At 41.5% G+C, this 26695-nt stretch overlaps 6 protein-coding genes across 6 annotated transcripts; all 6 read right to left on the bottom strand.

Moving 5' to 3' along the window:
* Positions 1 to 2307: 2307 nt before the first annotated feature.
* LOC137065172 (histone H2B-like) lies at positions 2308 to 2707 on the bottom strand. The gene has a single exon (XM_067436751.1). The coding sequence runs from the start codon at positions 2680 to 2682 to the stop codon at positions 2308 to 2310; it is 375 nt and encodes a 124-aa protein (XP_067292852.1). The 5' UTR covers positions 2683 to 2707.
* A 979-nt stretch (positions 2708 to 3686) lies between these two features.
* Positions 3687 to 4193, bottom strand: LOC137065223 (histone H4). Its single transcript, XM_067436816.1, has one exon. It carries the CDS (start codon positions 4047 to 4049, stop codon positions 3738 to 3740), a length of 312 nt encoding a protein of 103 aa, XP_067292917.1. The 5' UTR covers positions 4050 to 4193; the 3' UTR covers positions 3687 to 3737.
* A 14678-nt stretch (positions 4194 to 18871) lies between these two features.
* LOC137064957 (histone H3-like) lies at positions 18872 to 19456 on the bottom strand. The gene has a single exon (XM_067436519.1). It carries the CDS (start codon positions 19388 to 19390, stop codon positions 18980 to 18982), a length of 411 nt encoding a protein of 136 aa, XP_067292620.1. The 5' UTR covers positions 19391 to 19456; the 3' UTR covers positions 18872 to 18979.
* A 1530-nt stretch (positions 19457 to 20986) lies between these two features.
* Positions 20987 to 21388, bottom strand: LOC137064744 (histone H2A-like). The gene has a single exon (XM_067436246.1). It carries the CDS (start codon positions 21371 to 21373, stop codon positions 20987 to 20989), a length of 387 nt encoding a protein of 128 aa, XP_067292347.1. The 5' UTR covers positions 21374 to 21388.
* Positions 21389 to 22210: 822 nt separating this feature from the next.
* Positions 22211 to 22848, bottom strand: LOC137064849 (histone H1-like). The gene has a single exon (XM_067436381.1). The coding sequence runs from the start codon at positions 22846 to 22848 to the stop codon at positions 22234 to 22236; it is 615 nt and encodes a 204-aa protein (XP_067292482.1). The 3' UTR covers positions 22211 to 22233.
* Positions 22849 to 25310: 2462 nt separating this feature from the next.
* Positions 25311 to 25811, bottom strand: LOC137064779 (histone H2B-like). Its single transcript, XM_067436292.1, has one exon. The coding sequence runs from the start codon at positions 25769 to 25771 to the stop codon at positions 25397 to 25399; it is 375 nt and encodes a 124-aa protein (XP_067292393.1). The 5' UTR covers positions 25772 to 25811; the 3' UTR covers positions 25311 to 25396.
* Between the last annotated feature and the right edge of the window lie 884 nt (positions 25812 to 26695).

Genomic DNA, 26695 nt, shown 5'->3' on the forward strand with positions numbered 1-26695 from the left:
ACCCCTTCTGGACAAAAACTACTCGCCCATGAGTCGTCACACCTCCCTCCTAAAAAACAGAGGCCCTAAAAAGAGGTACTCTTTTGACATCATACACCAAACAAACACAGGATACGGTCAGACTTGGAAATCAAATTATTGGTTACACTTACCCTCTCTCCTTCACCACCTACCCCTCATTCATCTCCACCTCTCCATGCCCTCAGACGCCTTGAGAACACAGAGGCGGGGCGAAAGAACGGGAGACAAGGACCAATATGATTACTCGTGCAATAAAGCTCATGACCAAGTATCCGCCACCACATTACTTTCATAGAACAAATCACCAGCAGTTTTATGAATTAAAACATATTTGTCTGCAAGAACAGCAGCGGTCATCACTTTATGTTCATTTACATACATTGCGACATGCTCGGGGATAATGTTTTAAACTGTTCTGGCACTATCAGATTCGAAAGACCTTCAAATGTTTTTACACACAGTGATGTACACCACCTGTTAAAATGACTTCGCCACTTCAGGGACAAATTCATATGCCCTTCACACCGCCTCTTTTACGATCTTTAGTTCTTTCGATTTTCAGAGGAAAGCGAGATTAAGGCTTCCTGAGCTTTACCTTCTAAAACGCTTTTTAGTAGGAGTGTAGGCCTACGCTCTGCATCGTTCCAACCTCTATCCTCAGCCAAGCTTTCGAACAGAGAAAAGAACACATCTGGATCTCGAACACTGAATCTTGGTAAGAGTTTAATCATCTGTAGTAAACCCGACATTCGATTTCCACTCACCCCCGAAAGTTCCTGATCATCCAAATCCTTGCCCAATTCATTTTAAACAATCCGCATCCTGTGCCAATTTCACTTCATCCATTTTAGTTTGCATTCGAAGCAATTCAAATTTACGTTCTTGTTCTCGCTCCTGGATCTTTAATTAATGTAATTGGAGTTGTCTATCTAATTCACATTCTTTGTTTTAATAAGGAATTCTAACTGTTCCTCGAATGTTAATCCAACAGGTGCTAATAACACATGAAGGGTTGAAGTACCTTCAGGTATCACCTCTTCAGACTGGGTCTCTGCAGTTAAGTTTTACCTTTGTACTTTTTGGAACAGCTAATTCAAAATCGAAATGTTCAGCTACTTTAAACAATTGTTCTTTTGACAGACCTCCTAATTTTTCATTCATAGGAGCAACTAAAAAAATCCTGTAACAAATCCATTTCGGCCCATTTTACTACAACCCACAGAACGTTTAAACAAATAAGGTTATACTCAGCCGAACCAACTGGTCACACCTCCACTGCCAGAACTCTTGTAAAGCCACCCTGCACCTAACTAATAATTAAACAACTAATTATCCTCAAGCCTAGTCTTCAGTACGCCAACCTGCAGCTCAACTGCTAACCAGTCTACCCGCATTCGATGCACCAAAAACAAACTAAAATAACAAAAAAGCGTTTAGCGCTTCTTCAGCCTAACACTGGGTTTCTCATGGCTTATGCAGTCTAAACCACACCATCTGAGCAATTTAAGTGCAACTGTCAGTCGGGTTTCTCTCTCCTCTCCAGTCCAAGACCACTAATCCAAACCAGACAAAACTCCTTTTTTGCATGACACTCCCCAAAACTTATCTTTCTAATAATACCCAATTTTGAAACCAATACAAATTTTCCCAAATTATAATTCCAAATAAAGAATTATCAAAATTTAAATGAGACACCCCTTGCTGCAGCCTGTAGCACGATTACGTAGCTGGATCAGATCCAATATGGCAATGACATTCATACCAATCTCTGGGTTAATTTATAATGCGTATGCGCTATAGTCTTAATGTATGGTCAATATGATGTTCTAAACTGTATAGTTGTAGTACTGATAAATAGTATGAAGTAATTATTGATGAATAAATCATCTTTTTATAAATATGATGCCTAAATTATCCTAGTTTCGCTGTACATGTATGCAAAACAATTACAATTCTATTTAATAAATAAGTTTATTAAAATAGTTAAAGATCAAAACAGACTTTTCTTTAAAGTATCAACACAGCATGGGAATTTTTTTACTTGCATAAGTGACTTTTTCCCTTTTAAATTATTTTTTCTAAAACAAAACATAATCAGACACCATATTTTAGTTCATATACTGCACTAGGCTTAAATAATTGGTTGAAGGTTGAGAATATTGCCAGCATTCATATTACGGTACTCCAAATTTAAGTGATCAAAACAGGATAAAACAAAAGCTCTTTAGACGAGAACATGTGTGGCTCTTAAAAGAGCCTTTGGGGAGGTTAAGGTCAGAACACAGCTCACTTGGAGCTGGTGTATTTGGTGACGGCCTTTGTGCCCTCGGACACGGCGTGTTTGGCCAGCTCTCCGGGCAGCAACAGACGCACGGCGGTCTGGATCTCTCTGGAAGTGATGGTGGAGCGCTTATTGTAGTGCGCCAGACGAGACGCCTCACCGCCGATGCGCTCGAAGATGTCGTTGACGAAAGAGTTCATGATGCCCATCGCCTTGGAGGAGATGCCGGTGTCAGGATGAACCTGCTTCAGCACTTTGTACACATAAATGGCGTAGCTCTCCTTCCTGGACTTTCTGCGCTTCTTTCCTCCCTTAGCGGCGGTCTTGGTGACGGCCTTCTTGGAGCCCTTCTTGGGCGCGGGCTTCGCTGGTTCAGGCATTATGATGCTGAAGAATCAATGTGAGCTCTGGAGCGATACAGAGGCATTTATTCACCGCCTTATGCTAATTTAGGAAGAGATAAGGGCCGAATCCATAAAATGTCATTGGACAACTCCTTGTATCGCGAGAGGAACGAGGGCCAATCATGGACGGCCAAATATTAGCCCCGCCTACCGCTTTATGTTTGAAGGACATCCCCGCACAGACTCCGTTTCCTTTGTTCATTTCCCGCCTTTTTACTTAAATAAAAGTTTGAAGACTAATATTCTGCAAGATAATGTAATCCGAATATATATATATATATATTATAGAATAAATTAATAGATTCCTTTTTAAAAATTGATTTCGTACCAGAAATTCCCTCCTACACAAAAGCCCTTTTATTAATAAATAATAATACATTTTATTTGTAACTCACTTTATATTAAAAACGAACAAGTAACAAATCAAATCACTCAAAAGCTCTGCTAAAAATGTGGGTTTTAAGACAACGTTTAAAATCAATCACACATTACCACTAACATTAGATTTTTTTTTTTTTCTTAATTCTGTAAATGACTTTGAATTGCAATAGACAGTTATCTTCTCTGAAATACACATTACTAGAACTCAAATGTAACTATCAGCCAAAAGCTGATTTCAGTGCAATTCTACAGCATAATGATTTGATAGAGTGCCAATATATTCTTCGCATAACTTACACATTTCTGTTATTCAGAACAGTAGTTTATGTAAAATGATAAATAACCCATAAGAACCCGGGCTAATTTCTTTGTAGGAACATTATGGGGCATTTAAAACAGACTAAATGAACCACTTGCATCATGTTTCTGCAGCTGATTTTGAAATACAACACCTCCCTTGTAAAATATCTGGAAGGCTATTTGTGATAATGCCATTTTATGAAGCGTTTCATTGGGCATTTATCAGTTTTAAAAAGTAATAGTTGTATTTTACATATTCCCAGCATTGATGTGATATGACTCTTTATGCGAGAAAGTGGGTGGCTCTTAAAAGAGCCGTTGGGTTTGTAGTTTCTCTTGATTTCAGGTGATTAACCTCCGAAACCGTACAGGGTGCGTCCCTGTCGCTTCAGCGCGTACACAACATCCATGGCGGTGACGGTCTTTCTCTTGGCGTGCTCGGTGTAGGTCACGGCATCGCGGATAACGTTCTCCAGGAACACCTTCAACACTCCGCGGGTCTCCTCGTAGATCAGACCGGAGATGCGCTTGACACCGCCGCGGCGAGCCAGACGACGGATGGCCGGTTTGGTGATTCCCTGGATGTTATCGCGCAAAACTTTACGGTGACGCTTGGCGCCTCCTTTGCCGAGTCCCTTACCGCCTTTGCCTCTTCCAGACATGATTGAGTCAACACACTTCTGTATGTCAAAAGACTTTACCGAATAGAGAAAAAGCGCAACAAGGAGGCCGGTTATATTTGCTTACAGGACCTGACAGAAACCAGCGCCGCAACACGCTCCTCCCCTTCAACACAAAACAATTGATTTAACCCTAAACTGATCTAAGGACACCTGTCCTTTGCTTAACCCTTTCATGCATGGTGTCCACATTTCGGGGACAGTAAATTTAACTCCATTTAGGGTCATTTAGCATGGTCATTTTCTCCAAACCACTAGAGGGCAGTGTCAGTAGATTGACAGCAGTATTGTAACAGTGGCTTCTGATTTGTATTCCAAATATTCATTGCTTGATGACATCTTAAATCCAAGATGTCTGACAGCGATAGCCATGTGCCAAATGACGCAGGCATATCTGTGAAAAACTTTTATACAAGGAGGTCAATTGAGCTAGATAAAAAAAAAGATATTATATATATATATATATATATATATATATATATATATATATATATATATATATATATATATATATATATAGATTAAAATGTAGTTTGTATACACCAAAAACTAACTGTCCACATATGTGGACGTCATGCAACAGTGGAGTCCGATTGTATAAGGTCTGTGTCACCTGCTAGTATAATTTGTTCTATTTTTGCAAAGATGTTATGATTTGATTTATATTGTAATAAAACAGACACCTAAATAACCATTAAAAAATGACATTTTACTGCATTAAATGGCAACTTTACACATATATATTGAGACAATTTACATTTTGCCTTCCAAACAGGGACAGCACAGGTCAAGCTCTCAGTCCAGAATAACAGAGAATACCTCAGAGGACACCGGAAGTGACAGAAATTCCCTCCTACACAAAAGCCCCTTTATTAATAAATAATAATACATTTTATTTGTAACACACTTTATATTAAAACTGAAAAATGAACAAGTAACAAATTAAATCAATCAAAAGCTCTGCTAAAGGGATGTTTTTTAAGACCACGTTTAAAAGCAACCACACATTACCACTAACATTACATTTTTCATTACTTTTTTTTCTTCCTAATTCTTTAAGAGGACATCGGAAGTGACAGAAGTGATGAGGAGTAGAAGCCAGCAAAGCCCAGCTTTAGGTTTCCGCATATATGTAACTACCGTTATAGTTCCTACAATATGTGTTTTATTGTTATTATTTTATATATTATTGTTTTTAATAACTGGGCTGAAATACATACCATAACATGCCATAATAAAAACACAATGTTCCATATTGTCATCTGTGGCTTTGTGTCCCATTTTACATCTTAGTTGCATGGTGTCCACATATGTGGACATTTAAATAATTTTTGGCATCATATTAACGGCATCATATTAATAATTTTAGCATCATATTAAAGTAATGAAAATAATCTTTAAAAAAATCTAGATAATGTTTTTTTCATAATTATGCATAAAAAAGTTTTAATAGCCTAGACTAATTTAACGAAGATGATATTAGCAGAATCAAATTATATTTATTATATAATATACAGAGAAACTGAATGACATGCAATCATTGTTTATAACACTATATGTTTATGTGACATGTCAGGTAGCCTATATTTGCTGAATATGCATGATTTCAGGCCTCTGATTTATACTGTCTCCCTTTACCTGAATTTGCACCATAAGAGTATCTCTTCTTTGGCCTTCAGCATGTTACAAAAGTTTCAAAACAGCGCATGCCATTATTAGGGAGTAGCTGAAGATTTGATCACAACTGTGGATGAGCAAATGAAAAAGAGTTGAAAAGAAACCAGCTGTATATTTTCAAACTGTTTGAAAATGAAAAAGTGCCAAACACCTGGATAAAAGGTAATGAGTTAAAAACTGTATAAAATGAGTTGCGATTTTAATTGTGAATTTTTTTCAGCTTTTTTATCTTAAAGTCTAAGCTTTGGCATCCGGATCACTGACTCAAGTGATTTCTTGCAAAGAGACAAAGACAAGAGAGAGAGAAAGAGACTACAAAAGGAAAACATATCTCAAAATTTAACCCTATATGGTTTGCATTATATTCTAACCGATGATTTTAAAATACGTTTTTATTTCATGAAATAGCTTCAATCAAACAAATCAAAACAAATAATTGGAAGAAGAAGAAAAAAACAACCTTGGGGAACGCTTAGAGAAATGTTATCCACTTTATTTTGCAATGTGGAAGTAAATACGATTGTGGCAAGGGGGGCGTGGTTCAGCGAGGTCTGCAGCGGGAGAGAGAGCCGCGGGACGAGCGGTAAGTGAGTGGGTTGGACGCAGATTAATAACACCTGTCTCTTGTTCCAGTAATGAGCGCGGAGACGGGATAAAACACCAGCGGAACCAGAGACCAGGGAGAGAGAGAGTCGGACTGTTGATGCGACCCACTAAGAGACACTGAGTTATCCGGAACCCGGAAGTTGCGTGACCCGGAAGTGAAACTGAGAATGAGCATATGAGAAAAAGACAAACGCTGAAGTGTGCACGTTGTGATTTGAGTTTGAAAATAAAGAGCATCAACAGTCCTGCCGACCCCCGTGTCCTCTTCCTTCCTTCTATACGAACTTTGCTACACTGGTGCCGAAACCCGGGAAGGAAGTAGGACCGAGCCGCCGCCATGCAGACGCCCTCCGCCACGCCATTTGCGGATATCATCAACTCCCTCGCGGTCCTCCACCAAGAACAACACCAGGCGATGCTGGACCTTCGGACGGAACAGGAGCGCCGCTTCGAGGCGACAGTCCAAGGCCAGCAAGAGGACCGCGAGCGGTTCCGGAGCTGGATGGATCGGGAGGTTCGCGCCGAGGCCGCCGGGCTGGCCAGCGCACCGGTCCACGTGCCCCTCCATAAAATGGGGCCAGAAGACGACCCGGAGGCCTTCGTAGATCTGTTTCAGAAGGCCGCGGAGGCCTGCGGGTGGCCCCGGACACAGTGGCCGGTGCGCCTCATCCCGCTACTATCAGGAGAAGCCCAGGCGGCCGCGCAACAACTACCGGTTGCGAACCTCCTGGACTACGACGATCTGAAGAGGGCCATCCTTCAGCGGGTCGGCCGGACCCCGGAACAACACAGACAGCGGTTCCGTTCCATGGAGTGGGGTGAGTCCGGCCGACCCTTCGCAATGGCCCAACAGCTCCGGGACGAGTGCCGCAGATGGCTGCTGGCCGGCGGAAGCGACGTGGACCATGTTGTCGATCTGGTGGTGCTGGAGCAGTTTATTGCTCGGCTCCCAAGGAAGACCGCCGAGTGGGTCCAGTGCCACCGGCCCACGTCGCTGGAGACGGCCATCAACTTGGCGGAGGACCACCTGGTGGCGTGCCCGGGGGTCGGCGAGCCCCCATTAACTTCTCCCTCTCTCTCTCCCCCCTCTCTCTCTCTCTCTCGCTCTGTCCCTCTCCCCAGGTCCCGCCCTCCAGGCCCTCCTCGCGTCCCCCCCAGAGGCCGGGGTGGGATGGGCCTCGGACCATCCGGGAGTTCGCGGGCTCCGCCCAGGGGGGCGGGGCCGCTGGGGGCTGGTAGTGACAATGGCTCTGGTTCCGCTCCCTTTCCGTGCTCATTCTCCAACCCACTCCCCGCCGCCGGGGCGGCGGGTAGGCCTGGGCTGGCCTGCTGGCGGTGCGGTGATCCGGATCATTTTGTGGACCGATGTCCGATGATGGACATCGGAACAATGATCCGGATCCCGAACGTCCAGCGGACCACCCCCGATCAGGCAGGAGAGTACCAAATTCCTGTGAGTATCAAGGGGGGTACATATCAGGCCTTGGTGGATTCAGGATGTAACCAAACCTCGATCCATCAAAGCCTGATGCAGCCTGGGGCATTGGATTCAAGCCGCATGGTTAAGGTGCGGTGTGTGCACGGGGATGTGGTGGAATATCCGGTTGTCCCGGTCACGATACAGTTTCGGGGGAAAAAGCATAGTATAGAGGTGGCGGTTAGTCCACACCTCCGGCATCCGCTAATTCTGGGGACAAATTGGCCCGCCTTTCCGGCTTTATTGGGGTCGTTATGCGCGGATGCCGCTTGGGAGAAAAAGGCGAGGAGGGGGGCGGCGCGAGTGCAGCTTGGGGAGACTGAGACGGGACCCTTGGGGACAGCTTCAGCGGAACCGAGCGGGATTGAGAGACTGATTCTCTCGGACCGCGATGACTTTCCGCTGGAGCAGTCACAAGATGAGACCCTCAAAAATGCCTTCCAGCAGGTCCGATCGATTGACGGTCAGTCTCTCCAACCTGCCTTGCCTGTCTCGTATCCATATTTTGCCATAATCAAGGATCGGTTGTATCGAGTGACCCAAGACACTCAGACAAAGGTAGATACAACCCAGCTGTTAGTACCAAAGAGCCGCCGGGAAATGCTTTTCCAGGCGGCTCACTCTAACCCCATGGCGGGCCACCTGGGACAGGCGGCCACGCTGAATCGTTTAATGACCCGATTTTTTTGGCCAGGCATTCATGACAATGTGCGCAGGTGGTGCGCGTCTTGTCCGGAATGTCAGTTGGTGAATCCACTGGCCGCCCCAAAAGCGCCATTGCGCCCCCTTCCATTAATGCAGGTCCCCTTCGAGAGAATTGCGATGGACCTCATCGGGCCATTAGAACGATCCGCACGCGGACATCGTTTTGCGCTAGTTATCGTGGACTACGCAACACGATATCCGGAAGCAGTGGCTCTCCGCAACATCTCGGCGAAGAGTGTTGCGGACGCACTGTTTCGTTTAATCTCCCGAGTGGGGATTCCGAAGGAAATCCTCACTGATCAAGGCACGGCGTTTATGTCACGCATGTTAAGCGAATTGTACGGATTATTGGGCATTAAATCCATTCGAACAAGCGTCTATCACCCACAAACAGACGGCTTGGTCGAACGATTTAATCGCACTCTTAAATCCATGATCCGTAAATTCGTACAGGAAGACGCCAAAAATTGGGATCGGTGGTTAGAACCCCTCTTATTTGCTGTGCGGGAGGTCCCGCAAGCCTCCACGGGGTTTTCCCCTTTCGAGCTTCTCTACGGACGGCAGCCCCGGGGGGTGCTGGACGTCCTACGAGAAACTTGGGAGGAGGGGCCTTCTTTGGCTAAGAACGAAATTCAGTATGTGCTGGACTTGCGAACAAAACTCCACACCTTGGGGCGGCTATCGAGGGAGAATTTGTTGCAAGCCCAGGACCGCCAGAGCCGGTCATATAACAGGGATACAAAACTACGCAAATTCACACCGGGAGAGAAAGTGCTCGTTCTACTCCCTACGTCGAGCTCAAAATTAATGTCAAAGTGGCAGGGGCCGTTTGAGGTCGCACGACAGGTAGGAGAGCTTGATTATGAAGTGATACGATCCGATAGGAACGGGGCCCGTCAAATATACCACCTCAACCTGCTAAAAAAATGGAATGAGGTGGAATCAGTGTTGTTGGCAACGGTGATCGGGGGAGAGGATGATCTCGGGCCAGAGGCGAGCATTAAAGCGCAATCAGACGCGCTGGCCCCTGGGGGAGATCACCTCTCACCGTTACAACTCACTGATTTATCAAAACTGCAGGCGGAGTTCGCTGACGTGTTCTCGCCCCTACCGGGACGTACCGACTTGATTCAGCACCATATCGAGACCGAGCCGGGCGTGGTAGTTCGCAGCCGGCCGTATCGCTTGCCTGAACACAAGAAAAAAGTAGTTCAGGAAGAATTAGGCGCAATGCTCGACATGGGAGTAATCGAGGAGTCCAACAGTGACTGGGCGAGCCCGATAGTTTTGGTCCCCAAAACAGACGGCTCGGTCAGGTTCTGTGTGGACTACCGCAAGGTGAACGCTGTGTCGAAATTCGACGCGTATCCAATGCCGCGGGTTGACGAGTTGCTTGATCGGTTAGGCACGGCTCGATTTTATTCGACACTGGACTTAACAAAGGGCTATTGGCAGATCCCCTTGTCTCCATTGTCCAAAGAAAAGACAGCTTTCACCACGCCGTTTGGATTACACCAATTTGTCACGCTTCCTTTCGGCTTGTTCGGGGCGCCCGCAACCTTCCAGCGACTCATGGATAGGATTTTGCGCCCCCATGCTGTATATGCTGCTGCGTACCTGGATGACATAGTGATTTATAGTCACGATTGGCAGCGGCATATGCAGCATGTGAGGGCGGTCCTGAGGTCGCTGAGGGGAGCGGGGCTCACGGCCAACCCAAAGAAGTGTGCGATTGGGCGGGTGGAAGTAAGGTATCTGGGCTTCCACTTGGGTCATGGTCAGGTGCGTCCCCAAATTGATAAGACTGCCGCAATTGCAACCTGTCCGAGGCCCAAGACCAAAAAGGAGGTAAGACAGTTTTTGCGGGCCGGACGGCTCCCCGGCCTGAGTCGGGCGGTGGGGGTATGTGGCAAGGGGGGCGTGGTTCAGCGAGGTCTGCAGCGGGAGAGAGAGCCGCGGGACGAGCGGTAAGTGAGTGGGTTGGACGCAGATTAATAACACCTGTCTCTTGTTCCAGTAATGAGCGCGGAGACGGGATAAAACACCAGCGGAACCAGAGACCAGGGAGAGAGAGAGTCGGACTGTTGATGCGACCCACTAAGAGACACTGAGTTATCCGGAACCCGGAAGTTGCGTGACCCGGAAGTGAAACTGAGAATGAGCATATGAGAAAAAGACAAACGCTGAAGTGTGCACGTTGTGATTTGAGTTTGAAAATAAAGAGCATCAACAGTCCTGCCGACCCCCGTGTCCTCTTCCTTCCTTCTATACGAACTTTGCTACAACGATAATGTTCTTTCTTCTAATCCAGTGTCATGAGAAATCCCCCTGTGAAATAGAGTCTGCTTAGGACCCCAGAGCGATTCTATTGGCGGAAAGAACTTTTAATGGGTAATCTGTTCAGAGCCTGATCACAAATATTACAAAATCACGTTTTGATTTGTGTTGTTTAAATTGTGTTTAACATCTTTAGATTCTAACATCTTATAAGTTGATGTCCACCATAGGCGTCGCTAGGCCCTTTTTAGGGGGGCTTCAGCCCCCCTAAACTTATGCCTCAGCCCCCCTAAAAAATATGTGATTAACCTTTAAAATATATGAAACTGGTGGCAGGCTTAGCTAGGCTTCGTCCCGTCTTTTAGTCTGTCTGTGTGTTGAGAACTTCAATTCGCTGCCGCAGCGGCGCCGAGCAGAGCCCACGTCAGAAGCAGAAGTGTGTGTGTGTGTGTGTGTGTGTGTGTGTGTGTGTGTGTGTGTGTGTGTGTGTAAATCTGAGCCTCATTGGTCTGTTACCGCTCCTCAATGTCAAAATATTTGAGAAAACCAATCAAATCAGAGTAGGCGGGCTTTATGTTCAAACAGAAACTGGCCATGAGCGCGAATTTTGAGACACCCCTCGCTGCAGCCTGTAGCAAGTAGCACGATGACGTTGCTGGATCAGATCCAATACGTACTGGATGGTGGATCGTTATGGCAACGTCATTCATACCGATCTCTGGGTTAATATAATGCGTATGCGCTAGTCTTGACATGTATGATCAATTTTGTATATAGATGATGTTCTATTGTGTAGTTGTATTACTGATAAATAGTATTATTGAAAAAGTAATTATTGATGAATAAATCATCTTTTCATGTGATGCCTAAATTACATAGTTTCGCTGTACATGCATGCAAAACAGTTACAATTGTATATTCTGATCTAGCTGTTGAGTGGAAGGAAAAATGAGTCAAGTAATTGTCTCTGTAATTTTAATCCTCAAGGTACAATGCAACACGATCTGTAAAGAGCTTAAAATACAGTAGCCTACACATTCAAGGGAAAATGCAAAACGCGTGTCCCGATGAGCATGTTATTAATCATTATTTTTGCGCGAGCGGTTTGAGTATTTATCTATCCAGCAAAACTCTTCTGTGCATTCAATGATGTCCCCAAAACTCTTCTGCGCATGCGTGTATGACGTCATCCAATTGTGAATGAAACCCCCGCGCATGCGCGTCCAGTACGCGTTGGATCAGATCCAGTACGTCATCGTGCTTCAGGCTGCAGCGAGGACTTCTTGGGAATTTTAGGAGCGCAACTCGACAACGAAAGCGGGAGAAATGTAAGCAGTTGAAATAAACATTTATGTTTGACAGCTGCTGCTTTAAGTTAGAAATGTTAAACAATAGACAAAAATATTCAGGCAAATGAATAATCATTTTTCTAATTTCATTATTCTGAGATGAAAATATGCTGTGTGAGTCATAATGTAGGCTAGCCTAGGCCTAATTAACGAACAAGAAATATTAACAAAGCCATTTCACCAGATTCGGCATATTGATAATGAATGTGTATATATTGTAAATTAATATAATTCCATTTGTAACCTTCAGTAAATTAAAAAAAATCTCAGTTTTTTTCAGTATTGGGCATATTAGTAATGAATCAGTTTATATAGTGAATTAATTTAATAAACTTAAACTTTAATAAACAGTACATTAACATGTCTAAGAAAATTATTCATAAAACATATAAATGTATGTTAATATGTAGGCCTAAACCATATTTTTACTTTCTTCGCTGACGAAAATGGAAAAACTAGTCTAGCCTATATCAGTCAAAGCTCAGCGTTGTGAGGGGAAGAGTCAGGGCAAGATAAAAACAGAGAAAGACAAATAATCTACTGCCCAGTGAAATGGTTTTCAAGCTATTGTTATCTAATTGTTTGGCCTTCAGAACATCTTAAAATGCACATATGTAGATCATAGAATTCAAATTTTCTTGGGGGACCATGCCCCTGAACCCCCCTAACATCTGGGATCTTGGTGATTATAAACCTGCCTACATTATTGGGTATGATTAATGCATGTATCCTACAATATGGCCATGCAATAAGGTATTAATATTAGTTTTATACGTAATAATTAACAGCCAATATCCTATGGGTATGCATGTTTGTAAGCTAGTTAATAGCACAATTTGGACCCCCAACCAAAGTGTGAATTGTTTTTCCATAGGCTACCCTAAATGGGGGCTAAGCCCCCCTAAAATGAAAATCCTAAAAACGCCCCTGATGTCCACATAAAGAAAATTGCAGTGGCCGAGCATTTCTATCGTGAAGAAGAGTCAAAATATGAATGATCTTCTGTGGGTCTGCCTTTAATGCTAGGGAAAGTCAAGTTTATTTCATAAAGCAGATTTTTTACACAATGGTAATTCAAAGTGCTTTACATAGGAGTTAAAATAATACAAATAATTACAACAGATGCAAAAGACTTAAGAATAACATGCATACGAAAGAAACAATAAAACAGTTTAGAAAAAGAGGATATATAAATTGCAGTGCAATCAGTCGAATTTAGTGCTCATTCAGTAAATGCACAGCTAAACAGATGTTTTGAGTCTGGATTTGAATGTGACATGCATAAGAAAAACTCCTATCTGGATTGGAAGAATGGAAGAGTCAGGCTTACGGTTTTACACTAGACATGCCCCTTCTAGTGTCTCTTCACTCTGGTTGCACACAGATTCACTGCCGTTCTTTGACGGCTCCTAGTGATTTATTCACAATTATACACTCGTTGCTAAACGGATGTATATTTACATCAACCTGCGCCCGCCAGTCTGGTGTCTCTTCACTCACTTCTGAGTACGAACCTTTGCGCTCTCCCTTATCATTAGTAAATATGCCGTAAGTTTTGACGATACTCAGCTCTATATTTCTTCAGGCCCTGATGAAACTTATCAATTCACAAAATTAACGGAATGCATAGCTGATATAAAACATTGGTTGACTTGTAATTTCCTGCAACTTAATTCAGAAAAAAACCTGAATTTTTAATTATTGGACAAAAAAGCTCCACAAATAGTAACCTAGAAGTCTAACACTCGATGACTGCTCTGCCAAGCCCTCGTCGTCAGTCAGAAACCTGGGTGTGCTCTTTGATACCAATCTTTCATTTGAAAGCCACGTTTCTAGCATCTGTAAAACTGCATTCTACCATCTTAAAATATATCCATAAAATATATACCATATATATACCATATATCTAAATTACAGCACATGCTTTCAATGACAAATCCTGAACAGTTAGTACATGCGTTCATGAGCTCTAGGCTAGATTATTGTAATGCTCTACTGGGTGGTTGCCCTGCTCGCTTAATAAACAAACTCCAGCTGGTCCAAAACGCAGCAGCTCGAGTTCTTACTAGAACCAGGAAGTATGATCATATTAGCCCAGTTCTGTCAACACTACACTGGCTTCCTATTAAACATTGCATACAGTTTAAAATCTTGGTAATTACTTACAAAGCACTAAATGGTTTATCTCCCCAGAACTTGAGTGAGCTCTTAAAACATTACCCAGACAGCATGGTAGCATTGATACAATGTTGAGTTTTGATCCAAACCATTATTTTGGTTGAGATTGACAATTTAATGTTTAAAGTATGTTGGATTAGTATTGAAACTGATGAAAGTCAACAGCACACATGGGTGGAGACAGTGACATTGAACTAACAGTGATGTGTAGTTGATGAGCACAAGATCATGCAGGTGTGTATCTCTGCAGAACACTAGTGGGGGTTTCCAGATCAGTGGGGCGTTTTCAAACCACAATCTGCATTTTAATAAAATAAATGGTTGAAAAACATGTATTGTAGTTTAAATCAGCACTAGGTAATTTTTCAACCTTCATAATATATTTTCAAGACTCTTGTGATGATACATCGACTTACAATAGGTTGAATGACACGTCTGCCATAGCTTAATGGGGGTCTGTATCGTTTTTCATCGTACTTTTAAACTTTGGGTTTTTCGTACTTTTAGACTTCAGGAATTTGCTCTAATCCATCTAATCTTGGTTTAGGGATGGGCCTTCACGATTTTTAGCAACCCAGATAGCATGGTGACAATGATTCAATGTTGAAATTCCATCAGAATCATCATTTTGGTTGAGGTTGAAATTTCAATGCTAAGTAATATTGGATCGATGTTGAAAATTCAATGCTAACACCACACTGGACCAATGTTGAAAATTCACTGCCAAATAATATTGGATCAATGTTGATAATTCCATGCTTTTCAGTGTTGAAAAGACAAACATTGAATCAATGCTGATGTTTGGTCATCTTAATTCTCCACCGGTGAGGCTTACGGTCAATCTATCTGTTACATTATTCAACATGTTAAAACAAATCCTAATCAATTGGCTACATTTGTGTGAATGTGAGCACATGTATTATCCTCAAAGGATACAATGAGTACACCAACGAGTGTGTGGATTAACAAAGAATACATAAATGTAAATTTTGTAATTGTAAGCCTTTCTTTAAATTTTTCTGGAAGAGTTAAAATTGTATGCATGTTTGATTTCTGACTCTTCCAATAAGAAAGCTGTAAAAACTATGAATCTTTTTAAAAGGTATATTATTTTCCTGCTTACTGGCATGTAATGTTGTCATTAATAACATTTCATGTTATTAAAATAAAAAATGTAAAAAACAAATAAAACAAAAACAAAGAACTTCTACCATAAATTTAGTCTATCAGTTTTAAATAAATAAAAATGTAGGCTATTATTATTATTTAAACCATGTAGAATGTACATGCATTTCATTATTTATCTAAAGAATACAGAGTTAATAAAGAATTTAGAATATGTGTCCCTATCAGGTCCCTATCGAATGCGCCACAATCCAATCCAGCAGGTGGCGGTAATGCACCTTCAAGACATCCACCAATCAACCAAAGCAAGCGCAGCTGAACCAAGGGGGTAATCTAGCGCTCGGAAAGCGTTCCACCCCTAGGGGCTGCCATTGCTAACCAAGCCATCACCTGCTGTTAGCATCCCATTGACTCCCATTCATTTTTGAGTCACTTTGACAGTGAATAACTTTACATCTGAGACGTTTAAAGACTCCATTTGTCCATTGTTTATTTCTAAAGAAACACGACAATGTATAAAAGGCTCCATTACCTTGTATCTTACACTATCGCCCCGCAGAAGCTGTTTTTGTAAAAATAGGCTAACGATTGCGTCATAACCAACGCGACCCTGTCGCACAGTTGAGAAATTACCGTATAGACCTGAGGAGACGCTCGCAGGCAATCTTTTACTGTCTATGAGACAATCGGGGGGACGTGGAGACATAAAGTCTGATAAAGTCAAGGGGGAAGAATGGGGAGAAGCCGATAGTGAGCCAAAAGCAACGGGAGAAAATATTTGAAACAACGTGATTCAGATTTCGCTTTCCACATCTACTAGAAGACTCACAGCTGTCAGACAGGAGGCTCACGTCACATCTACGTCGTCAAGCTCAGTCTGAGCCTGCGCAGTTCGCTCAGCCATCAGGAAGTGAGTGCTCCTAGGTTGACTTCATTCTTTCGCCGTTGACGTCAATGGGAACGCTCCGTCCATTTCTTTTACTGTCTATGAGCTGAACAGACTTCAATCGCGAAAAAGACACAGGACAACGACCATGTTTTTTAGAGGTAAGTGGCCTACAAAAATATATTTATAAAATTCATCTCAATTTTAATTTAGTGTTTTTATTCATCTTTATGTTTTACAACTTGTGTGCTTCTCCTCAGCGAGTTAGAGTGAACTGCAATGTTAATAATAGTCACATGAGCGCCCTCGTAAATTACACAACGAACGGCCAGGATAATCTTAATACATTGAGTTTCAGTTTGTTTTTCACCAAACCATATCATATTTGTATTCATTTTTTTTCCCTTAAGATTGGCATATACACTGTGAATTGCGTCCGAATTCTGACTTGTCAGAATTTCTGGCTTGTCAGTAATTGTGTTCGCCACTCGTGAGAGTATCTCACAGCTGAAGCAGAACTAGAACTGATTGACCTGTTAGCACGGTAAAGGGGAAATACAATCAGCTAGTAGCTCTGCTTCAGCTGTACGATATCATCACGAGAGCAGATCACTATTACATCATTACAGTTTAATCTTTAATGCAGCAAAAAAAAGAAAAAAGTGAGATCTTTAAGTTCTGTAGGCAGCTATATCAAACTACAGAAATTTAGTAAACAGTTGTGCCTCCATTTCGTGTTGTAAATGGAAAAAAAATCTCTTCCAAACCACCATGTAGCCTATACAGCTCCTCTTTTATTTTCTTAATTTAGCTATTTGGTCATTCATTTACTTGTTTCTTTTTCACACTTTATTTACTATTAAATACAATAATATTATTAGATAAAACACCGGATATAGTCACTTTGCTCTTTCATTCATTGTGCGTCTGCAGGTCCTTTAAAGTCTATTCTAAAATGCATTAAATAGTCCTGAATTTAATGTTACCGTTTTAACTGGGATATCAAGATTTTGATAAAATTTCAAGTTTCACTTAATTTTGTAGTAGGCTATATTTGTAATGTATAATTAATCACATTTCCAAATATTTAATAACTTCTTGTTGTTTTAGATGCTGTGAATGCTGATAAATGAGGCATCAGAGTTTATCTTTGCTGGGACGGTGCAGAACTGGCTCCATTACAACCTGAAAGGCTTCGGGACATTGCTCATGGTGGAACCCCCTGAGTTTGGAGTATTTCATTCTTTCTTCTACCTTCTTTCTTTCAGTAGTACTGTGTCATTTCTGTATTTATTGGCACGTTTACATTTGTATTTACTTCCATTTTGCAGATGCAGGTTGTCATGTTGTTCCAGGCTCTTCTCATTTGTGTTATAAATTCAGATGTAATTGTTTTAAGTCAATGTGAGATTTCCTGTTGTAACTTTGGGGGCATAAATAAATACATTTGCATGTAAACTGAAGGATGTTATTTACTTTGAGTGACTTTTTGATGCAAAATCATATCGACTGCAGCCACACATGGTCTCTGATTAAAATGAATAAAATAAAGAGACAAATTAACTGGCATAGAATCCTGCTGTACATAAAGCAAGATTGATCTATTTTTCATTGTTGAAATAACATTATTTCAGGGTGCAAACCTGATGAAAAATCAATGTTATATTTCAATATTGATTCAATGATATTTTGATTGATGCATTAACATTGATTCAACATTGATTCACTTAAATAAGTGGTTTAATTTTAGTTGGAAAACTATTGATTTTAAGCCCATCTTGATCTATTTTTCATCGTTGAAATAACATTATTTCAGGGTGCAAACCTGATGAAAAACCAACATTCTCAACATTGAGATCTCAACATTGATTCAATGATATTTTAGTTGATGCATTAACATTGATTCAACGCTGATTCACTGTTTGTCTGCTATCTGGGAAGTCTGTTGTAAAATGGTTGAAAAACATTTATTGTAGTTTAAAATTGGCCACTGATTGGTAAACGGACATGTTGGCTTAGCATATGTACTTCTCAGTAGTTTAATTGATGCTTCTTCATTAGAGAAAACACAGGTGACCTATACAGTCTAGTGTGTTGAACCACCTGACTTCTCTTCTACAAAATATCAAATACTCTACTTTTTTCTCTGTTCCTTTTTTTTGTTTGTTATTTGCATTTGTATTATTACTAATTGAAATCAGAAATATTTGTCTACATTCTTTAAAAAATGCATCTTGCTTTAGTAATGTTTATTGGGGAGTTCCTGAATAAAGTTCTAACATTTAACAGATTTATTGAAGTGCAAAAGACATGAACACGAGCAGATGTCACAGCACACAGCCCATGTCTTCATCCATCAGTGCTGACAAAACATCTCTCTTTTAGGGAGTGGAGAATGAAGATGAAAAAATAATAATTAGAAGCACCACCTGATAATGCTGGCATTTCCATATTTTTAAGCCATATAGTCTAAAACAAGTGATTTAGACACTGAAGACCGAAATATTGTTAATGTAACGCAACTTTCTACTCATATTCAGCGTTTAAAGTGGTAATGTCTCATTTAGTGTAACTTATGTGGCTCTTAAAAGAGCCTTTGGGGTTTGATAAAGCGGCTGAAGCAGATGCGGGTTTAGGCGCGCTCTCCGCGGATGCGGCGGGCCAGCTGGATGTCTTTGGGCATGATGGTGACCCTCTTGGCGTGGATGGCGCACAGGTTGGTGTCCTCAAACAGGCCGACCAAATAAGCCTCGCTGGACTCCTGCAGGGCCATGACAGCGGAGCTCTGGAAGCGCAGATCCGTCTTGAAGTCCTGAGCGATTTCTCTCACCAGTCGCTGGAAGGGCAGTTTGCGGATCAGCAGCTCGGTGGATTTCTGATAACGACGGATCTCTCGCAGAGCCACGGTCCCGGGCCTGTAGCGATGGGGCTTCTTGACGCCGCCGGTGGCCGGAGCGCTCTTACGGGCGGCTTTAGTGGCGAGCTGCTTCCTCGGGGCTTTGCCACCGGTGGATTTACGAGCGGTCTGCTTGGTTCTTGCCATTGCTGTAGTTTAGGTTCCCTCTGTCCTGCTGGAGCTGTAATGCCGCTTTTCTGCTACACGCCTGCTTTTGTACGCGAGGGTGCCGAGGCTTGTGATTGGCTGATATGTGACGTATGCGCATGAGTGCTAGCCAATGACTGCGCGTTTCCTATTTTCAAACGCGGAGGGTTTCCCGCTCGAGCTGCTTTTGTTGAATACCTCAAAGGAAGAGTAGGCTACAAATCTTCTCTTATACCCAAATGGTTGTATTTATTTGTTCCGAGATATTGGCCTTAATTCCCAGTGTTTGTGCAAATCTCGGATTGGAACACAATCACATTACAGTCCATATAAAAGCACAGAAGCCAGAATAGACATTTAGGGTTAACGTCCTGCCGCTACTGACCCAGCCAGAGTAAAATGAATCAATTTGTTATCCTGAAGCTAACATAGGGATTGTTATTTCAGATAATCTATTATAATATTCAATACCTTATTAGATTTTAATAAAGTAGGTTGGCAAACAGACACATTAGGGGATCATCATGTCTTTTCAAGGTAATGTGATTAAGTTAGTGAAAGAGTATAAATATCTTGGCATCATTGTTGATACATTATCATTTGGCTCTTAAAGTTAAAGAAAAAAATAAAGATAAAGTTTGGGTATTATTATAAGAACAAGTTTTGTTTTTCATTTAATGTTAAAAAGAGGTTAGTGTCTGCTGCTTTTTTGCCAGTCCTTGATTAATGTGGTGTATCAGCTTGCTTCTCATCTTTCTTCCCGGATGCAGTTTATCATAGCGCTCTAAGATTTATATCAGATTGTAAACCTTTAACTCATCATTGCACTATAACAGAGTAGCTTGGCCTTCACTGTCCATTAGAAGGAAAATTAATTGGTATCTAATTATTTACAAAAGCATTTTGGGGCTGTTGCCTTTGCCTTCATATTTAGGTTGTCTTATTCAACAGAAAATTGATGTGAAATATTCCCTTCGGTCTTAAAGTTGTTATAATCTTTCTGTTCCATTGGTTAGAACTGACCTGGGAAAAAGGGCTTTTGCATCACCGTCTGCTTGGAATCTACTCCAGATGACATTGAAAATACAAACTCCAGTTTCTATGGAACAATTTAAATCTATTATTTGGTCAATAGATAAGGAAACTCAATGTGCAATTGTTTTTAAGCATTTTAAAAATTGTCTTGTTCGTTCTTGTAAGTGCTGCCCATTCTTGGCCAGGACTCTCCTGTGAAAAAAAAGTTTTAATCTCAGTGAGATTATTCTGGCTAAATAAAGGTCAAATTAAATAATATTAAGAATGAACACCTTTTGTGACTCTCATGATTGAGATGCAAAGTAATGATAGATTTTACTAGTGTGATGGGTTATCCCCTAGCCTAGAAATCTAGACGCACCCTAGCGGCATCAAATTTAATCTGGTTTGTCAGGCTAGTCATCCCCCCTCTTAAAAAGTTAATCATATCTGGGGGTCTTTGGCATCACAAAGTTAGAAAACCACTTTGAGCCGCTCATTAATGCTTACAAAGAAAAGCACTCTTTATCAGATAAAGTGGGTGGCTCTTAAAAGAGCCTTTGGGGTTTCACTTGAATCCCTTTATTTGGATTTGGCGGGCTTCTCGGTTTTCTTGGGCAGCAGCACGGCCTGGATGTTGGGCAGCACGCCGCCCTGAGCGATGGTCACTCCGCCCAGGAGTTTGTTCAGCTCCTCGTCGTTGCGCACCGCCAGCTGCAGGTGACGGGGGATGATGCGGGTCTTCTTGTTGTCCCGAGCGGCGTTTCCAGCCAATTCCAGGATCTCAGCGGTGAGATACTCGAGCACAGCCGCCAGATAAACCGGAGCACCGGCACCGACACGCTGAGCGTAGTTGCCTTTGCGGAGAAGCCTGTGCACACGGCCGACGGGGAACTGCAATCCCGCCCTGGAGGAGCGAGTCTTAGCCTTTGCTCTGGCCTTGCCACCGGTTTTGCCTCTGCCGCTCATTTTTAAAATCAAATACTGAATACTGCTCAGTCGAAACTAGGAGAGAATGAAAACGCGTGTCTTCGCACTGTCTTTAAAGCAGAGTGCCAGTCGCTCATTGGTTTAGAGTCTGAAGAGATTTTAACCAATCACTGAACTTCCCTCCAAAGCCCAACCCCCTTCCTAGCGGGAATAATTATGCACACTTATTTGTGATTAATAAGAAAGTAAAATTAAATATTTGATAGAACATTAATATAAATGATTTACATTAAACATATGGCAAGGGAATTATAAACCTTAATATTAATTTATCAATGTGTGTTTTTTCTGTGCACAGTTAATATGTGTAAACATATTTGAACTAAAATTGTGAAGCAACTATTTAAACAAGCTTTTCAAATTATTTACTTCTCTATAAATGTTGGATTTGTACACTTTACCATGGGATATGGATATTAATCGCGGTCTCGCTTTCACACAGTATATTCTGGGCACATTGAGCTGATATTGTGCAGTTTTATGGTCGTTTTTTGTTGTAATATTGGAGTTGTATCACTGCTTTTATTGTGTGGGGTTGTTTGACTGTACTGTGAACCTCCAATTTGAACTTTAATCAGTGTCTGAAAACCTTTCTGTTAATTTTTAATCACTTAAATTAAAAATTTAAGTGTTTTATTTGTATAAAAATGGTTTAGCGATTCAAGACTTGTTTTATCTGGTGATTTATATTAGTATCCATTAGCGGCTACAGGTCAAGAAAAAGTTTCTCGACTTTTCCGTTAAAACTGATCAAATCAGGAGTTTTGCTCTTTTCAGAATTAGTGGGTGGCTCTTAAAAGAGCCGTTGAGGAATTAACGTTATTTGTTTGTACCAATGCTTATTTCTTTTTGGGAGCTGCCTTTTTAGGCTTGGCGGCTTTAGGCTTTGCCGTCTTGGGTTTAGCCGCCTTGGCTTTCTTGGGGCTCTTGGCTGCTTTCTTAGCGGCTGCTGGCTTCTTCGCCTTCTTGGGGCTCTTCGTCGCCTTCTTAGCGGCGGGCTTCGTGGCCTTCTTGGGTGATTTCTTGGCGGCTTTGGGCTTCTTTGCCGCTGCGCTCTTGGGCTTCTTGGCGGCGGCGGGTTTCTTGGCCGCGGGCTTCTTCGCTTTAGGAGCTGCTTTCTTGGCTGGCTTCTTCTTGGTCTCGGCTTGCTGCTTGTTGAGCTTGAATGAACCCGATGCGCCGGTCCCTTTGACCTGCACCAGGGTACCTTTAGTCACCAGGCCCTTGATGGCGATCTTGACGCGGGAGTTGTTCTTCTCCACGTCGTAGCCGCTGGCGGCGAGAGCTTTCTTCAGGGCGGCGAGGGACACGCCGCTCCGCTCCTTGGACGCGGATACAGTCTTGACAATGAGCTCACCGACGCCTGGACCTGCTTTCTTGGCCTTTGCAGCGGACTTCTTCTTGGGCGCTTTGGCTGGGGCGGCAGCAGCCGGTGCTGGGGCGGTTTCTGCCATCTTTCTCTGATCAGATCTAATGTCTTTCAAACGCTGTTCTGGTTTCAGAAATGAATGGCGCTCGCGCGGCGCTGCTCTCTTCAATGACTCATGAGAACCTTATAGACTCAACCTGCCCGCTCGGCGTCTGCGCGCCTCCACGAGCCTCTCAAGCGTGTTTTCTTCTCTCACATTTGTTGTAAAACTGAAGCGGTAAAATTGTTTGTCACAGTCAAATCAAAGTTAACACAAAGCAAAGGTTCAGAGCTCTCATTGGAAACTAAAACACGCGTGGAGGACATGTTTAGTTTGCCATCGACAGATCAAACCCAAGGTGAGCTTCAGCCGCGGGGAAAAGCCGCGTGTAAATTTGATGGATATTTTAAGTGGAAAAGTTGCTGAAAGCCCAAACGCGTCCTCTGTGTGTTCAGCAAACAGTCTGAAAGAGACTTTAATGAAATCAACATCAGCGAGGGCATGAGGAGGCTTTCATACAGCTGTTGTTTTGGGCAGCTTGAAGCACACGATCAGACAGACTGTCACTCTCATGCATGCCAGCAGATGATCTGTCCTTATAATAACAATAATCATCATCATAAATACACATCATCACTCAAGTGTTAAGGTAGAATGGAAAACTGTATTTACATTGGCAAGTTGAATATGAGTTCTTTACATGGAACTAACATATAATGAGCCTCAAACACCATTGTTTACTACTTCATATGTAAATCTTGTGCTTGGAAAAAAAGACCACTGAAAAACGGGCGAATCCCAACATAACACAGATTGTGATGTAAAAGTCGGGATCATTAATATTTACACCTCTCCACATTTGCATAACCAGCCCATGTTTAAGGCCAGGCAGCATTAACTGCAGAGAATCAACAGAAGTTCTCAGGCATTGTGAAGATGAGGACAAATCTTCTGTTCTGGGCTGTGTGGGGGATGTGAAAACTTTTCATATAGCCTTCTCACAGAAGAGAACAGAACAGTAAACAGGAATGCTTGATGTTTATTTTTAACAGGATACCGCACCAATTGAATTTAGCTGTTAGCAGGGACGTGCAGAGAGTTCTTCAGGGGCAGGGGCTCAAATGTAGAAAAGGGGCAATATGGTAGTATAGTTTGGATACTATTTTATGTTTTTGCAATAAGTGTCTTGCTCATCAAGCCTGCATTTATTTAATCAAAAATACAGAAAAAAAAGTAGTAGCCTAATACTGTGAAATATTATTACATGATGTTCTTTTTAACTTTTTAGTAATCAAAAAATCTTGAAAAGAGTATCACAGCAGGTTATAAAAAATATTAAACAGCACTGTTTCCAACATTGACATTAAATCATCATTTTAGAATGATTTCTGAAGGATCATGTGACACTGAAGACTGGAGTAATGATGATAAATTCAGCTTTGATCACAGGAATACATTATTTTAAATTATACCATGGTCTGTTTAAGTATTCGATTCTGATTGGCTGGAAGGTGTGCAGTGAAACCCTTTAATGTACAGGTAGTTCCAGTCAGTTTGATTACAGCTCAAAATTAATCCGCCACAGTTAAGCTTGCAAACAGTGACAGTATCAACCAAAGATATGTATATGTATTCAGGCAAGATTAGGCTAAAATACCACTAGCACGCAACTATAATAGCGTGTAATGTTATATATATATATATATATATATATATATATATATATATATATATATATATATATATATATATATATATCTGATCCTCTGTTACTTCATCTTCTACAGCAGTGGGCCTCAGTGATCCTTCTGGTGGGCCACAAGATAACTTAAAATTAATTCACATAAATTAATATAATTCATTAATGTTATTATGCAATTGTTATTTTGCATTATTTGCAAAAAGAATACTGAATGTTAATATATTTTGAATTTCTTTTGTTTAAAAATTAACAATGAAAAGTTGAAAAATAATAACACTATATAATACGTTCACACAGGTTTTTGTGAATAAAAAAGCATGGGGGGGGGGCACTTCTCTACAGCAAAAAACCTGATTGTTATATTATACAGCAACTTATCTTTCAATGATCATATTTAAGAAAAATAAACTGATCTTGAAACATTCATCCCTGACCTCTAGACTAGATTACTGTAATGCATTTCTAGCTGGGCCTGCATCCTCAATAATCAAGCTACAGTTAGGCTTATACTACAAGCTACTTATATTAGGTCCCTTTTACTCAAACTTGCATTTAATTTTTATCTGCACACACGGCTAATGAAACTAAAGGTTTAAAAATAGTTAAAGATCAAAACAGACTTTTCTTTAAAGTATCAACACAACATGGTAATTTTGTTCTTGCACAAATGATTTTTCCCTTTAAATTGGCTTTTGAAAATATATATAATCAGACACCATATTTTATTTACTGCACTAGGCTTAAATAATTGGTTGAGGGCTGAGAATATTGCCAGCATATTACGGTACTCCAAATTCAAGTGATCAAAACAGGATAAAACGAAAGCTCTTTAGACGAGAACATGTGTGGCTCTTAAAAGAGCCTTTGGGGTGGTTAAGGTCAGAGCACAGCTCACTTGGAGCTGGTGTATTTGGTGACGGCCTTTGTGCCCTCGGACACGGCGTGTTTGGCCAGCTCTCCGGGCAGCAGCAGACGCACGGCGGTCTGGATCTCTCTGGAAGTGATGGTGGAGCGCTTGTTGTAGTGCGCCAGACGAGACGCCTCACCAGCGATGCGCTCGAAGATGTCGTTGACGAAAGAGTTCATGATGCCCATCGCCTTGGAGGAGATACCGGTGTCAGGATGAACCTGCTTCAGCACTTTATACACATAGATGGCGTAACTCTCCTTCCTGGACTTTCTGCGCTTCTTTCCTCCCTTAGCGGCGGTCTTGGTGACGGCCTTCTTGGAGCCCTTCTTGGGCGCGGACTTCGCTGGTTCAGGCATAATGATGCTGAAGAATCAATGTGAGTTCTGGAGCGATACAGAGGGATTTATTCACCGCCGTATGCTAATTTAGCAAGAGATACGGGCCGAATCCATAAAATGTAATTGGACAACTCGTTGCATCGCGAGAGGAACGAGGGCCAATCATGGACGGCCAAATATTAGCCCCGCCTACCGCTTTTTGTTTGAAGGACAACGCCGTAGAGACTCCGTTTCCTTTGTTCATTTCCCGCTTTTTTGCTTTAATAAAAGTTTGAAGACTAATATTCTGCAAGATAATGTAATCCCAATATATGTATATATATATATATATATATAGAATAAAGTAATAGATTCCTTTTTAAAAATAGATTTTATACCAGAAATTCCCTCCTACACAAAAGCCCCTTTATTAATGAATAATAATACATTTTATTTGTAACGCACTTTATTTTAAAACTGAAAAATGAACAAGTAACAAATCAATCAAAGGCTCTGCTAAAAGGGTGGTTTTTAAGAACACGTTTAAAAGCAACCACACATTACCACTAACATTACATTTTTCATTACTTTTTTTTCTTCATAATTCTGTAAATCACTTTGAATTGCAATAGACAGTTATCTTCTCTGAAATACACATTACTAGAACTCAAATGTAACTATCAGCCAAAAGCTGATTTCAGTGCAATTCTACAGCATAATGATTTGATAGAGCGCCAATATATTCTTCGTATAACTTACACATTTCTGTTATTCAGAACAGTATTGTTTATGTAAAATGATAAATAACCCAGGCCAATTTCTCTTTGTAGAAACATTATGGGGCATATAAAACAGGCTTAATGAACCACTCGCATCATGTTTCTGCAGCTGATTTTGAAATACAACACCTCCCTTGTAAAATATCTGGAAGGTTATGTATGATATTGGCACTCTAAAGTGTTT

This window comes from Pseudorasbora parva, chromosome 25, assembly GCF_024679245.1.
Source record: "Pseudorasbora parva isolate DD20220531a chromosome 25, ASM2467924v1, whole genome shotgun sequence".
NCBI lineage: Eukaryota > Metazoa > Chordata > Actinopteri > Cypriniformes > Gobionidae > Pseudorasbora > Pseudorasbora parva.